Here is a 14138-nt window from a genome sequence, read left to right as displayed (position 1 = left end):
AAAATAGCAAAAACAATATCCCTAAAACAATACATGCTTTCAGGAACTAGCACCAGGCAATAATTTCAAGCAGTTTTAATAGGTAGGAAGATATTACAGATATGGCTTGGCCACTTATGTTTTTGAAAGTTGAAATAGCTAACGAACTAAGGAATTGAACTTTGTGAAGAGAGAAGGGCAGTTGGTCTCATGTATTACTGTAGGTACTACAATAAACTGTGACTTTGGGGCAGTACATCAGTATTTTAGAGAATAGTGCCTATATGAGCTTATTCTTTCCCACTAATACAAGATTTCTTGGGTTAAAACACAGAAGAAAGTGCAGTCAGTCTTCCATATCCCTGGGTTCAGCATTATCTGTGGATTCAACCACCCTCAGGTATTGGGATATTTGGATATTTTTGGAGAAAAAAGGATGGTTGAATCTCTACTGAACATGTAAAGACTTTTTTTCTTGTCATTATTCCCTAAATAATGTAGTATAACAACTATTTAAATAGCATTTACGTTATATTAGGTATATGGGAGGATGGGTATAGGTTATATGCAAATACTATATCATTTTATATCAAGTACATGAACATCCAAGCTTCTGTACAAAGGAAATAATCAACCAAGCAAATAGAGAATCTATAGAATGGGAGAAACTATTTTGCAAACTATACATCCAATAAATGGCTAATAACCAGTATCAACAAAGAACTTAAACAAACCAGCACGAAAAGAACAAACAACTCCATTAAAAAGTAGGCAAATGACATGAACAGAAGTTTTTCAAAATAAGATAGACAAATGGCCAACAAACATATAAATAAATGCTACACATCACTAATCATCAGGGAAATGCAAATTAAAACCACAATGAGATACCCCTCTCAGAATGGCTATTATTAAAAAGTCAGAAAACAATAGGTGCTGGTGTGGATGCAGAGAGAAAGGAATGCTTATACACTGTTGGTAGGACTGCAAATTAGTACAATGTCTGTGGAATACGGTAAGTAGATTTCTCAAAGAAATAAATATAGAGCTATCATTAGACCCAGCAATCCCACTATTGGGTATTTACCCAACGGAAAAAAGTCATTTTATCAAAAGGACAACTGAACTCAAATGGTTATCACAGTACAATTCACAATTGCAAAGAATCAACCTAAGTTGATTCAACCTAAGTGCCCATGAATTTATGAATGGACTAACAAAATGTGGTGTGTATATATACCATGGAGTGTTACTCAGCCATAAAAATAAATGAATTAATGACTCTGCAGCAATTTGGATGAAACTGCAGACCATTATCCTTGGTGAAGTATCTTAGGAATAGAAAAAAAAACACCATGTGTAATCTCTAATAATTTGGAACCAATCGATGGGTACACATGGACACAGAGAGAAGTAAAAGTCATTGGAAATCAAGAAGGGGGTAGGGGGAAGGAGGGTGGGAGGAAAAACCTACCTAACAGGTACAATGGACACTATTCGGGTGATGGGTACACTAATATCCCTGACTTAAGCATTATAACAGCTATCCATGTAAGAAAAACATTTGTACTCCCTTAATATTTTGTATTTAAAAAAGAAAGAAAAAGTTGTAAAAGTTAACACCATTCTTCAAAAGTTCAGGTCAGCTCACACAGTTTGCCGTGCCCTGAATGCTTACCATTTGGAATAGCTGATAACTTTCCCAAAGTGTCATTCAAAGCTCTCAGGAGATCCTCATTTCTAACATCAGCATTTTCTAACCTGGTTTTTAAGCCATTTAGACGGTCATCATTTTCTGTGAACAGAAAACAAAAAAAGGATAAAACAATCTTAATAATCTATGAGCTTATACCTGGCAGTGCAATTTCAGGTTATTTTAATATAAAATTAGTAAAAAGCAAGAAAATTGATTTAATGTATTTAATTTATTGGCATCTATCCATAAGTATATTTTTAATTATAATATAAACTATGTGTTTTTATGACCATTGGACACTTGAAAATGGTCAAAAATGACATTTTCTTCTTGGTAGCTGATCTTTACCTGACTTAATTTGATAGTTTCCTATAGAGAAGAAACCTCCAAAGAACCAGTCTTTTTACATTTGTAACGATGCCCTCTTGACATCACTCCAATAATTTCACTTACTTAAAAAATGTTATTACCAAAACAGATTGTTGGATTAGCACATGTCTGATAAAACTGTCATTTTTTCATAGAGAAAACAGTATTTGTGCAAATTGCATCACATAGACTTTACATAGGTTTTTTTCTTGTTACTTTGGTATGCTTTCTTTAATATTCAAAAATACCATTTGCTATAGATAATTTAATATGACAGGTTTAAATCTTTTAGCTTCTTTCCACTAGTTTTAACATTCTCTAAACTTTAGGTTAGTTTATATTGTAATAGTAACTAAGCAGTTTATAGTTCCAGTATAACAGTAGAAAATAAAGATCCAATCTGTTGAAATAAGAACGTAAATTTAGAAATCTTACTTAGGTAAGCATCACGTTGCAAACGTAACCTTAAGATTGAGATGGAGTTCATCTATCTTCTTTTTCTTACATCATTTATTAGTGAATAGTGGAACTGAAAAAATAAAATATATAAAATCCTGTGTCCCACAATATTATTGCCTTCTCTTGACTGGATAAAGCAGATCATTTCTTGAATATATTTCTAATAGTTTATTATGCCAAAATATTTGTTCCTTTGGGAGATCATGCTAATTGTTTAAATTAGCCTCACAGAAACACAAAATGTAAATAAAAAATACAGTTCCCAAGTAACCAGGGGCGTTGAGAAAGGACCCAGAAAGAGAGGGTGCTCTAGTCCCTCCTGGACAGGACTTGTCAATTTTTAGTAATAGTAATGGGTGACAGTGATTGAGTGTGTGTGCTATGTGCCACATTTACTGTTTGTCAATTTCAGCGGATTGTTTTACTTAATGTAAACAATAACACTTATGATTAGTATACTATTACCATCTCCAATTTACAAATCTCTAACTTGAGATTTAGAGAATTAAGTAAATTTCCTAAGGTCGCATGGTTACTAAATGGCAGAGTTGGGATTCAAATACCACACAGTTTCATGGCAGAAGTTATGCTGACTACTTCATTTTACTAAGGATTGGTAGTCAAAACCAGGGATTAGTAGAGTATATTAAGTAGCAGTGCTACGCTTATTCCCACCCATACCCTCAACCTTTTTCCTTCTCTTCCTCCTTCCCTTTGTCTCCCTCTCATTTTCTTTATTGTTGTCTTAAAAAAATTGGTCACAGTTTCAGAAATCAGAGGAGCCTTACCTAAGCAACATGTATAATCAAACTGGAATCATTCAGAGAAGATTAGCAATGTCTATGCAAAAATGACAGGCAAATGTACAAAGTGTTCCATATATTTAAAAATAATGGTCAAAATACAGAGTTCACAATAAAAAAATAGAAATAATCAATTATAAAATTAAAATAAAGATCTCCACATTATCATAGTTAAAGAACTATAAAACAAAGGAACACTGAGATACCATTTGTCATCTATCAGATTGGGGAAAGTTAAATGTCTTATAATAAATACCAAGTGCTCACAAGAGTGCTGGTAGAAGTGCAAATTTAAGCCCTTTTTTGAAGAGCAATTTAATAAATTTATTAGAATTTTAAATGGACTTGTATTTGGCCCAGTAATTCTACTGCTAGAAATTTACCAGATCTTTATTTGTAATAGAAAAAACAGGAAATAAAAATATCCAATATTAGGGTACTGCTTATATCAATATAGCATGTCCACACAATGGTATATATACAATCTTTAAAAAAATTAGATAAGTAGGTGTGGATAGGAAAAGATCCTTAAAACTTTTCCATGAAAATAAGCAAGGTGCACCATATGTAATGCTGACAGATATACAAAAATTTGGCAGGGCGGGAGCTTGGTGGAGAAGAAAATACCAGAAAGCCTTTACAGTAATTATGGTGGGTAGGAACTAGAAGTGAATGGGGCAGTTGATGGTGGCACGAGGGACGATGTACTAAAACCTCTCATTTTATACCTGGTTGTGCTGGTTAAATTGTTTTCTCTGTGTATGTATTTCTGTTCTTTTATTTAAAAAAAAATACTTAAGTAACCTGAACTGGGGAAGAGTATTATTTACCATCTTGTTACTTGCCAACACAAAGACTGTTACTTGCATCACTTTCCTGGTACCCAGAGAGGGCAGATCAGGAGAGAAGGTACCTCCGACAATAGAGCCAGAACAGTTTTGATTTGATTGGGTGCCCACCCCCTTGAGAAGAAGCGCATCTAGCTCCGTAGGGGAGTTGTGCAGCACACTGGGAGCTGGAGAACACCCCTTGCCTTTGTTGGCCTGCATTTGGGAAAAATAGCAAAGAGAAAGGCAGATAGATGGAGGATTCTGAACTATCAGTGTTCTGGATGTGAAGAAGAGTACTAAACATATTAATTAATGATCCACTCTGTTTCATATAAAGGGTTTTATAGGCAGACTGATTAAACCACCATTATACTACAGATTCTACTTTTATAAGCACATAACATTGTTTAAGGTGTCTGCTTCTAAGTTCCAAGCCAAAGATTTGACATCACTGAAAAACAAAGCATAAAGTATTCCAGCAAAAGCATGGCTCTAAAACATCAATGTGTCCATTTCAGTAAGTAATATATTATTATTTTCAATTCTAGTTCCTCAAAATATACTTGCCAAGTAATTGAATTTTCTCCTCTGTCAATCACAATTCATCTTTCTTTTAATACTTCTGTTATTTTTACTGTTTTCACTAAAATAAAATCTTTGGATAGGTTATCAAAAGTATACTTTCTGAAATAAAGGCAATCTGATTATGACTGTGATATCTATACAAATTCTTTAAGAATAATTAAAGGGCTGCTCTTTTTATATTAACTTGAAAGTCTTCATCAATTAAGGAAATGGAACTGTAGAAATTTCATTTCTTAGCTTCTTGATTGGATTTGATTTTTTAAATAATGAAGCATTCAAATGTTCTGGCAAGCAAAATATTCATGTACAGGGAGAAAATCATTAATTTAAAGGGCATCCCTGGGCTTATATTATTTTCTACATTCTGATAGCAAATACTGGTTGAACAATCAGGCCACTTATTCAGAAAAAAGACTGACCTGAAGAATATTTTTACTGCTGCCCCTGAAGTTCTAAAGCAGTAATTTCAATTCTCAATGCTTTCTGTATAAGAAAGTTAAAATATGCATATTCTGACTCTATCCTGATTGTTATGTTTCAGCTACTTGACTCTGATCCTTCTTAATTTACCCTTTCCTACACCGATCATTTTTTTCTAAAGTAGTTTCTGGAATTTCTCGAGCCAAATATAAACATTTTGCAACTTTGGAAATAGAATTAAGTGAGTGGAAACTGTGTTCAGAGAAGAATTGCAGATTTTAAAATGGAAAACTTACAAAACAATAGCAAGGAAAACAGAAAAATAAGCATTCCAAGGCTGGTTTTAAATAAAAGGCATAGTGTATCCATAACTAAAAGGTAGGTCCTGTTTGAATTACAACGTGGCTGAAGAAACAGTACTATTGATAGTTGAAAGAAAATCCAACCTAATTCTTTACTTGTAAGTTTTGGAGAGCAAGAAGATCCAATTTATAATCCATAGCTACATTTTGTAGATTCTCTCTCCTTAACCCTTTAGCTCTCATACCCAATACCTGTAGCCTAGTTATTTTATCTTCTCTCTAAACATCACATCCACCAAAACTCAAAGGCTACACACACATACTTCTTTGGGTCTGGCTTTCCCTTTCTCATCTTCTCCTCATACAGTAGAAGACTAACGTCCTGGAATGAGTTTGGGAAAGACGGGGCTCTTAAAGTGAGAGAGGGGAAGCAACAGAGCAGCAAGGGTTGGCTGCAAACACGCTGACAAATATCATTTCCCTTGTCACATGCCCATTGAAACTGTACAAGATAGACATATCGAGAATGAAAATCACTGGATAGAGTTGTATGTCACTTCTAATAATAAGTAGTTACTCATGTTTACCATGTACCTGGCATGGTGCTAAATATGAATATAAATTAGGGTTTAAGTTATATTAGAACTTCCCTCTAACATTGAACTATGCTATGAAAAATCTCAAAGCTCTCACACATTATTTCTTTGATCATTAATAATGCCTTCTTTTATAAAATTCTAGTCATCAAAAAGTAGTGTGGTGAAATGAACTCATTATAGGGACTCCAAGTTGGAAGATGCAGGTTCAATTGTCATTTCTGTCCATTTTTTACATGTGTAAAATGAAAATAGCATCATCCTTCATATAACTGGTATATGAACTAAATTGGAAGATGTATAAGATAGTAGTAGATTTGCCATAGTTATTTAGTAGAAGGTAATGCATTCACATTGGTTTGATAATTGTGCTGGTTTGTTTTTACCAGTTTTTAATAATGTTATTTATGACTTTTTTCTTCTTCATTTAAACTACTTGGTCCAGAACCCAAGTTTATTTCCTTTTCCTATTTCCTAAGGATATGTATTATATATATCCCTCACTTTCCAACTAAATATCAGGATGATTTTATAAATTTTAATGAAAATGTTTAATTTGACTATTCAATTCCATCCAGTCAAATTCCTCAGATATAATTTTTGTTTTTATTAATATGAACAGGGCACAAATAAATGCCCTGAGTGAATTCCCCATCCACAAGGGTGAAGTTAATAGAACTGCTATTACTTTTGAAAGGATCTAGTTAAATAGAGTCTACTGCTAAATTGCCACCTATTAATACATAACATTTGCAAAGGACTTTTTCACTTTCATGACATTCGTCTTATGAACTACTACTTGTTCAGACTTATCATTTCTCATTTGCCCCTTTTCCAAAAAAATGAAAGAATATCCTCTCTTTAAAATTTCCTTGGAGAAAAAATTTAGTTAGTTCACATAACTACTATTTTTTACAAATGTCCTTCATCTTTCATTCTAGAGGCTCCCTCCGAATTGCAGAGTAGGTTAATCTCTGCAGTCTTTCTATCTGTGGTTCTGAAGCAGAAAGTTTGAATAGACCTGGCATCTGGATGGGGTCCTGTGGAAACCCTGGTTTTGACCTTCCAGGTAATGAGTGATTTCTGCTATTCTTAAGTATTCACTCACTCATTCATTTATCAAGCTTTTTTTAGGGCCATGGATTTTGACATACCACCTTCTGGACGATGGCAGAAGCTCAGTGTTTTTGTCCAGCAGTGGTTAAAAGCATCAGCTTTGGAGCCAGATGACCTTGTGCTAAGTTGTCAACTCCACTATATACCTGCTGTGGGACTTGGAACAGTTCACCTAACCTCTCTGAATCTCATTTTTATCATCTCCGAAGTGGAAATAATGATGCCTATCACATGGGGAAGTTGTGAGGAAAAAATATTAGTTTTTTTATATGCCTACTCCCTCCTCACCAATTATAATGACATCAAGAGATAATTTATTAAATCAAAGCATCAATAAATAACATTATAAACATATTTTAGTTATGTAAGGAAGATACATTCCAGCAGGGAACAGCTATGAGGGTTTAGAGTGAATACCTTTAGGGAGAGGCAGGCTTTGATGGGGCTGAGACAGCAAGCTACCACTTTTATTCAAGTCTTTTGGTACTATTTCATTTAGAAACTTTGTTCATTGTTTTGCAAAAATTGCTTAAAATTAAAAAATAAATAGAAACACAACACTCTCAGAATCAGAAAGGTCCATTGTCTCTGATGTGTCAATGGCTTAAGACCAGTCACTGAGGCAACTGAGGAGACAAATCTAGATTTTTACATGGAGAAGATCCCATAAATCTTGCCTCAAATAGCAAGCTGGGACCCTAAATAATTATATATGATATAATATTTTTTCCTCACAACTTCCCCATGTGATAGGCATCATTATTTCCACTTCAGAGATGATAAAGGGGATAAGGGTGGAGAGGGGAGTGTGTACGTATGGCGCTGGAGTCCCTGAGCAGCTCACTGGGAGGGAGGAAGTTCATGGAGGACCTTTGGCCTAAGGAGCAATCAAGTGTCCAGATTTTATACAGCAATAAACCCTGGGTCACATAGCACCTTGGTGCACATTTGAAAACTCCATCCATTCCTCAAGACACTACTAGCATCTGCTGGAAAATTTTCATAGTAAATTTACAATGACACCACATGTAAATGATGTCCATTGGAGTTGTGCTGTGGTCTACCTGTACAACCATAAGTAGCAGCCCTAGAACGAGAGTCAGTTTATATTCTGTTGCAGGGGCAGATTTGACATTTCAAGAAAGATCATTCTGGGAGTTGTGCATAGGCGCAAGAGAAGAATAGCTGTGAGTTTGCTGTCATACAAACTTATGATGACGGGGTAGCAGATTAGTTATATGGCAGTAGCACTGATTGTGGAAACAAAAAGGACAGATCTGAAAAATGAGAGGAAAAAAAGATTTGGCAGGATTTGGAGACAGACTGGATGTGGAAGGTGATACAGAGAGAGGAGTCAAAAATAACAAAGTTGTGAAGCAGAGGAAAGTATTTTGCAAAACAAAGGACAACAAAAAGACAGAAATAGAGATGAACAAAATAATTTACTTGCCTTTTTGTTCATTCTGGATGACTATATTATAATCTTGTGTAGAATTTTTATCAATTTTATGAGAGAAGTAAAATAAAAAATGATTTAATAGTTTATTCAAAATGTTAGTGTTTCACTTAAATGATTATGTTTTTTTGTATGAGAGGTGGCCAACTTTACTAAATCATATAATATATGATGACTCTATACATTTTATTGCATTCATTTTATTATATTCAATATTATATTTCATCTTTGGATATTTTAAGAACATAAGAGGTACAGTTTCACTCAAGTCACTATACTTTTATATCCACTTATATAATCTTTTGTCTTCTTAATATTGAGATTTATAAAGACCCCCCTCTCATAAGTCTACCCAAATACCCAGTGCAAGATCTTGAGATCCTGAAAAAAACAAAATAAAGCGCACTTGAGCAAGGAAGAAAGGTAGGTCAAATCTACAACTGTATTCCTCTACTGGTCTCCGGCCAATTGAATTTGATGAGGTTTTTATCATAAAAGGGTGTTGAATTTTGTCAAATGCTTTTTCTGCATCTATTGAGAGGATCATATGGTCTTTATTTTTGCTTCTATTTATGTGGTTAATTACATTTATAGATTTTCGTATGTTGAACCACCCCTGCATCTCTGGGATGAAGCCTACTTGGTCGTGATGAATTATTTTTTTAATCAGCACTTGGATATGATTTGCTAGGATTTTATTGAGAATTTTTGCATCTACGTTCATGAGAGAAATTGGTCTGTAGTTTTCTTTTTTTGTTGCATCCTTTCCTGGTTTTGGTATCAATGTTATATTGGCTTGGTAGAATGTGTTGGGGAGAATTCCATCCTTCTCAATATTGAAGAATAGTTTATGTAGGATGGGCACCAGTTCATCTTTGTATGTATGGTAAAATTCAGGTGTGAACCCATCTGGACCAGGGCTTTTCTTTTTGGGAAGGTTTTTTATTGCTGTTTCAATTTCAGTTCTTGATATTGGTCTATTCAGGAATTCTATTTCTTCCTGATTGAGCTTGGGAAGGCTGTGTGTTTCTAAAAATTTGTCCATTTCCTCCTCATTTTCCAATTTGTGTGCATAAAGATTTTTGTAATATTCATGGATAATGTCATGGATCTCTGTGGCTTCTGTTGTGATTTCTCCTTTTATGTTCCAAGCCATATATGACAAACCCACAGCCAACATCATACTGAATGGGGAAAAATTGAAAGCATTCCCACTCAGAACTGGAACCAGACAAGGCTGCCCACTGTCCCCATTACTTTTCAACATTGTATTGGAAGTCCTTGCGAGAGCTATCAGACAAGAGAGCAGAATCAAAGGTGTCCAAATAGGGACAGAAGAGATCAAACTTTCACTCTTCGCTGATGATATGATGTTGTATCTGGAAAACCCCAAGGACTCAACCAAGAGACTCCTGGAATTAATTAACGAATTCAGTAATGTCTCAGGTTACAAAGTCAATACACACAAATCAGAGGCATTCATATATGCCAATACCATTCAATCGGAGAACCAAATTAAGGACTCAATACCTTTCAAAATAGCAACAAAGAAAATAAAATATCTAGGAATATATTTAACTAAAGAGGTAAAGGACCTCTATAAAGAGAACTATGAAACGCTAAGGAAGGAAATTGCAGAACACGTAAATAAGTGGAAATCCATACCATGCTCATGGATTGGAAGAATTAACATCGTTAAAATGTCTATACTACCCAAAGTAATCTATAGATTCAATGCAATTCCTATTAAATTACCAACATCATTTTTCACAGATTTAGAAAAAATAATTATACACTTTGTATGGAAACAGAGAAGACCCCGTATAGCAAAAGCAATCTTAAGCAATAAAAACAAAATGGGAGGTATTGATTTGCCAGATTTCAAACTATACTACAAAGCTGTGGTGCTTAAAACTGCTTGGTATTGGCACAAGGGCAGGGACACAGACCAGTGGAACAGAACAGAAAACCCAAATATAAAACCATCCTCATATAACCATCTAATCTTTGACAAAATAGACAAAAACATACTCTGGGGACAAGAGTCTCTATTCAATAAATGGTGCTGGGAAAACTGGATAGCCACATGTAGAAGACTGAAACAGGACCCACAGATTTCACCTCTCACAAAAATCAAATCACGGTGGATAACAGATTTAAACCTTAAATGGGAAACGATTAGAATTCTAGAAGAAAATGTAGGAAAGACTCTCACAGACATTGGTCTAGGCAAAGAATTTATGAAGAAAACCCCTAAGGCAATTGCAGCAACAACAAAAATAAACGAATGGGACCTGATTAAATTAAAAAGCTTCTGCACAGCCAAAGAAACAGTCACGAAAATAAACAGACAGCCTACAGAATGGGAAAAAATTTTCGCATACTACACATCAGATAAAAGACTGATAACAAGAATCTATTTAGAACTCAGGAAAATCAGCAAGAAAAAATCAAACAATCCTATCAAAAAATGGGCAAAGGACATGAATAGAAAATTTTCAAAAGAAGACATAAGAATGGCCAAAAAACGTATCAAAAAATGCTCAACATCCCTAATCATCAGGGAAATGCAAATCAAAACCACAATGAGATACCACTTAACTCCGGTGAGAATGGCCTTTATCAAAAAATCCCAAAACAACACATGTTGGCGTGGATGCAGAGAGACAGGAACACTCATACACTGCTGGTGGGAATGCAAACTAGTGCAACCCCTATGGAAAGCAATATGGAGATACCTTAAACAGATTCAAGTAGACCTACCATTTGATCCAGCAATTCCATTATTGGGCATATACCCAGAAGAACAAAAGTCATTCTTTAACAAAGACACCTGTACTCGAATGTTTATAGCAGCACAATTCACAATCGCAAAGATGTGGAAACAACCCAAGTGCCCATCAATCCACGAATGGATTAGGAAACTGTGGTATATGTATACCATGGAGTACTACTCAGCTATAAGAAATAACGATGATACGACATCTCTTTGGTTCTCCTGGAGAGAGCTGGAACCCATTATACTAAGTGAAGTATCCAAAGAATGGAAAAACAAGCATCACATGTACTCACCAGAAAACTGGTTTCCCTGATCATCACCTAAATGTACATCGGGGAAGGATACCAACTGGATATCAGACTGGGATGGGGGGGGTGGGGGGAGGGGATGGGTGTATGCCTACATGACGAGTGCATTGTGCACCCTCTGGGGAATGGTCATGCTTGAAGGTGCAGACCCGGGGAGGTGGGGGGGGAGGGGATCGAGGTATGAATACATGGCGAGTGCCAGGCGCACTGTCTGGAGAATGAGAACGGACGCGCTTGGGACTCTGACTCGGGGGGATGGGCAGGACAAGGACAATGTATATGACCTGAACTTATGTACTCCCATGATGAGCTGAAATAAAAAAAAAATAATAATAAAATAAAATAAAATAAAATAAAATAAAATAAAAAGAATTTGATGAGGTTGCTATACCCAGTGTTTCCAACTTTTTTTTTTAAATTCCTCCAATTCTTTGCATTATGTAGGCAATCACTGAGTTTAGTGACAATGATTAGGGATGACATTATTTCTTTAACCTTTTTTACTTCTAGCCTTCTTTCATGATTGTTACGCCTCCCTTTACCTGGTAGCTGTCACACATTTGGGATGTGTCCTATATACGATTACCTATTTTGCACAGACATATATACTGAGGTACATGGGCACCTCAGAGATCACTGTGTTTTATAGGGAGGCATGTTACTGAGCAACCCTGTTCTGATCTGAAAGTGCCCAATTAGATCTGGTTCGCAATGGGCACAGTGCTTTGCATACGTTCTTCCTCCTGGTGGAGGGTCACAGTAGATGCCTCAGGAAAGGAGGGGAGGGGTTCTTGTCTGGTAGCAAGTTCTTCAAAGATTTAGGATATTAGGATAGAGGGGCTATTCCTCTGGAGCCAGTAGAGTGACAAACTAAAATGACTAGATAGCAACACCCACGTCTGGTTCCTCCAGAATATGCGGACCATGGGCCTGCAGACTTGTTTTGTTTGGGCTAGCAAGGAAATTGAATTTGAATACCTTTAAATGAGACAAGTGCTCTCTGGTTTAATACAGGTGTCACCATTCTTTATGTTATCTGCCAAGCTCTTGAAGACATGTATGTTTATCTCGAGTTTAGACAAATTTACTTGTATAAAAACCCACAGAATCACAGATTCTGATTCTGGACAAACAACAAAGCCCAGATGAATTTATATTAAATAGCTGCAACCCCCATTTTTATCACACAGGTCTTTGTCTTTTGCTAAGATGATAGAGAGGAACGTTCTGAAAGTTTGCTTCTTGTTCCCTACTCACATGGTGGGGTTGGATAAGACAAGCTACGTCTCACTCTTAGGGAAGCTCTTTTGCCTCTCTTTATTTGCCACTATTTTGCCATTTTTCATTTTTCTTTCTAATCCAAATATACCCCAGTTTTATTTTCTTGATTTTCACTGTTCAACTCCAAAGGAGGAACCAAAACTCTGCATGAGTGATCAGCAATTTCAATGGGAAAAGACTGGTTTGTTTGCCAGACGACGGTAGACCAGGGACTCAGGCTTAATTTCATCCATTTAGTCTAAAGTTGTTTTTGTCAATGGAGCAGACTCTGTCTTTCACACGCCTGTCTATGGAAAGGCTGATTCAGACAAAAGGTAGCACGTAAATGCAAAAGGAGTATATCTTTAATGAAAAATAATGCCTCAGTCAAAATTTAACTCTTGTATCATACTTTGGTTTAATAGCACTGCAGTATTCCTGTTTATTCTCTTTTTCTAATATAAAATAATAATAGAATCTCAACAGATTAATTGCAATTATATTATATCCATGATCTCATAACCTTTCTGACTAACTGTTCAAAAGACCACAGTATAGAAGGAAAGTGTCAACCGGTCTGATCAAAATTAATGACTGGAGTAATGCTTGGTACTGTTCTGTGTGTTAGCACCATATGTCAAACAATACACTGATTCATTATTCTTGGGCTTGGGAATAGACCTTTTTATTTCATGTGGGCATTACCCATTTTATAGAAATGTTATCTACTTTCACTTATCTTGGTCAGAGACAAAAATTAGGGGCAAATCGAGAAGGAAATAAAATTGAAAAGTTAATTTATATGAGATAAGGTGTATAATTTTAAAATCTTAGTATTCTCAGACTTTTAATATGTCATCCTCTAATTCTTCCTTGCCTTGTACACATTCCATGAAAACCTCAACTGGCTATTTTTACTGAAAAAATGTCTTGTCCCTCTGCAAAGTAGTGGTAATACCTGGTGGTATTAATTCATCTTCTGACTCTTTCCATCACCAATTTGTAGCAAGCCTTATATCCACCAACAAAATGATTTTTATCTCCACAGACATTCAATCAGTGCAATGTAGACTGGCTTCAAATCTCGAACTCGCACAAGGGCAAATTTACTTTTAACACATGTATATTCAAAAATTAAAAAGCCAAACAAATTGCTCCTGGCAAGTTCAGACTCCCTCAA

At 35.5% G+C, this 14138-nt stretch overlaps 1 protein-coding gene and 1 non-coding gene across 2 annotated transcripts in view; one reads left to right on the top strand and one right to left on the bottom strand.

Moving 5' to 3' along the window:
- The window catches only part of LAMA2 (laminin subunit alpha 2), a 554924-nt gene that overhangs the window by 74971 nt on the left and 465815 nt on the right, over nt 1-14138 (bottom strand). Inside the window, exon 42 of the mRNA XM_045544336.1 lies at nt 1658-1774. Coding sequence (XP_045400292.1) covers nt 1658-1774 — 117 coding nt within the window. The remainder of the gene's footprint in view (nt 1-1657; nt 1775-14138) is intronic.
- On the top strand, nt 3285-3388 carry LOC123633711. Its single transcript, XR_006733729.1, has one exon. It is a non-coding gene; the product is annotated as a U6 spliceosomal RNA (small nuclear RNA).

Source organism: Lemur catta, chromosome 2 (genome assembly GCF_020740605.2).
Source record: "Lemur catta isolate mLemCat1 chromosome 2, mLemCat1.pri, whole genome shotgun sequence".
Taxonomy (NCBI): domain Eukaryota; kingdom Metazoa; phylum Chordata; class Mammalia; order Primates; family Lemuridae; genus Lemur; species Lemur catta.
This window is presented reverse-complemented; position numbering and strand designations above follow the sequence as displayed.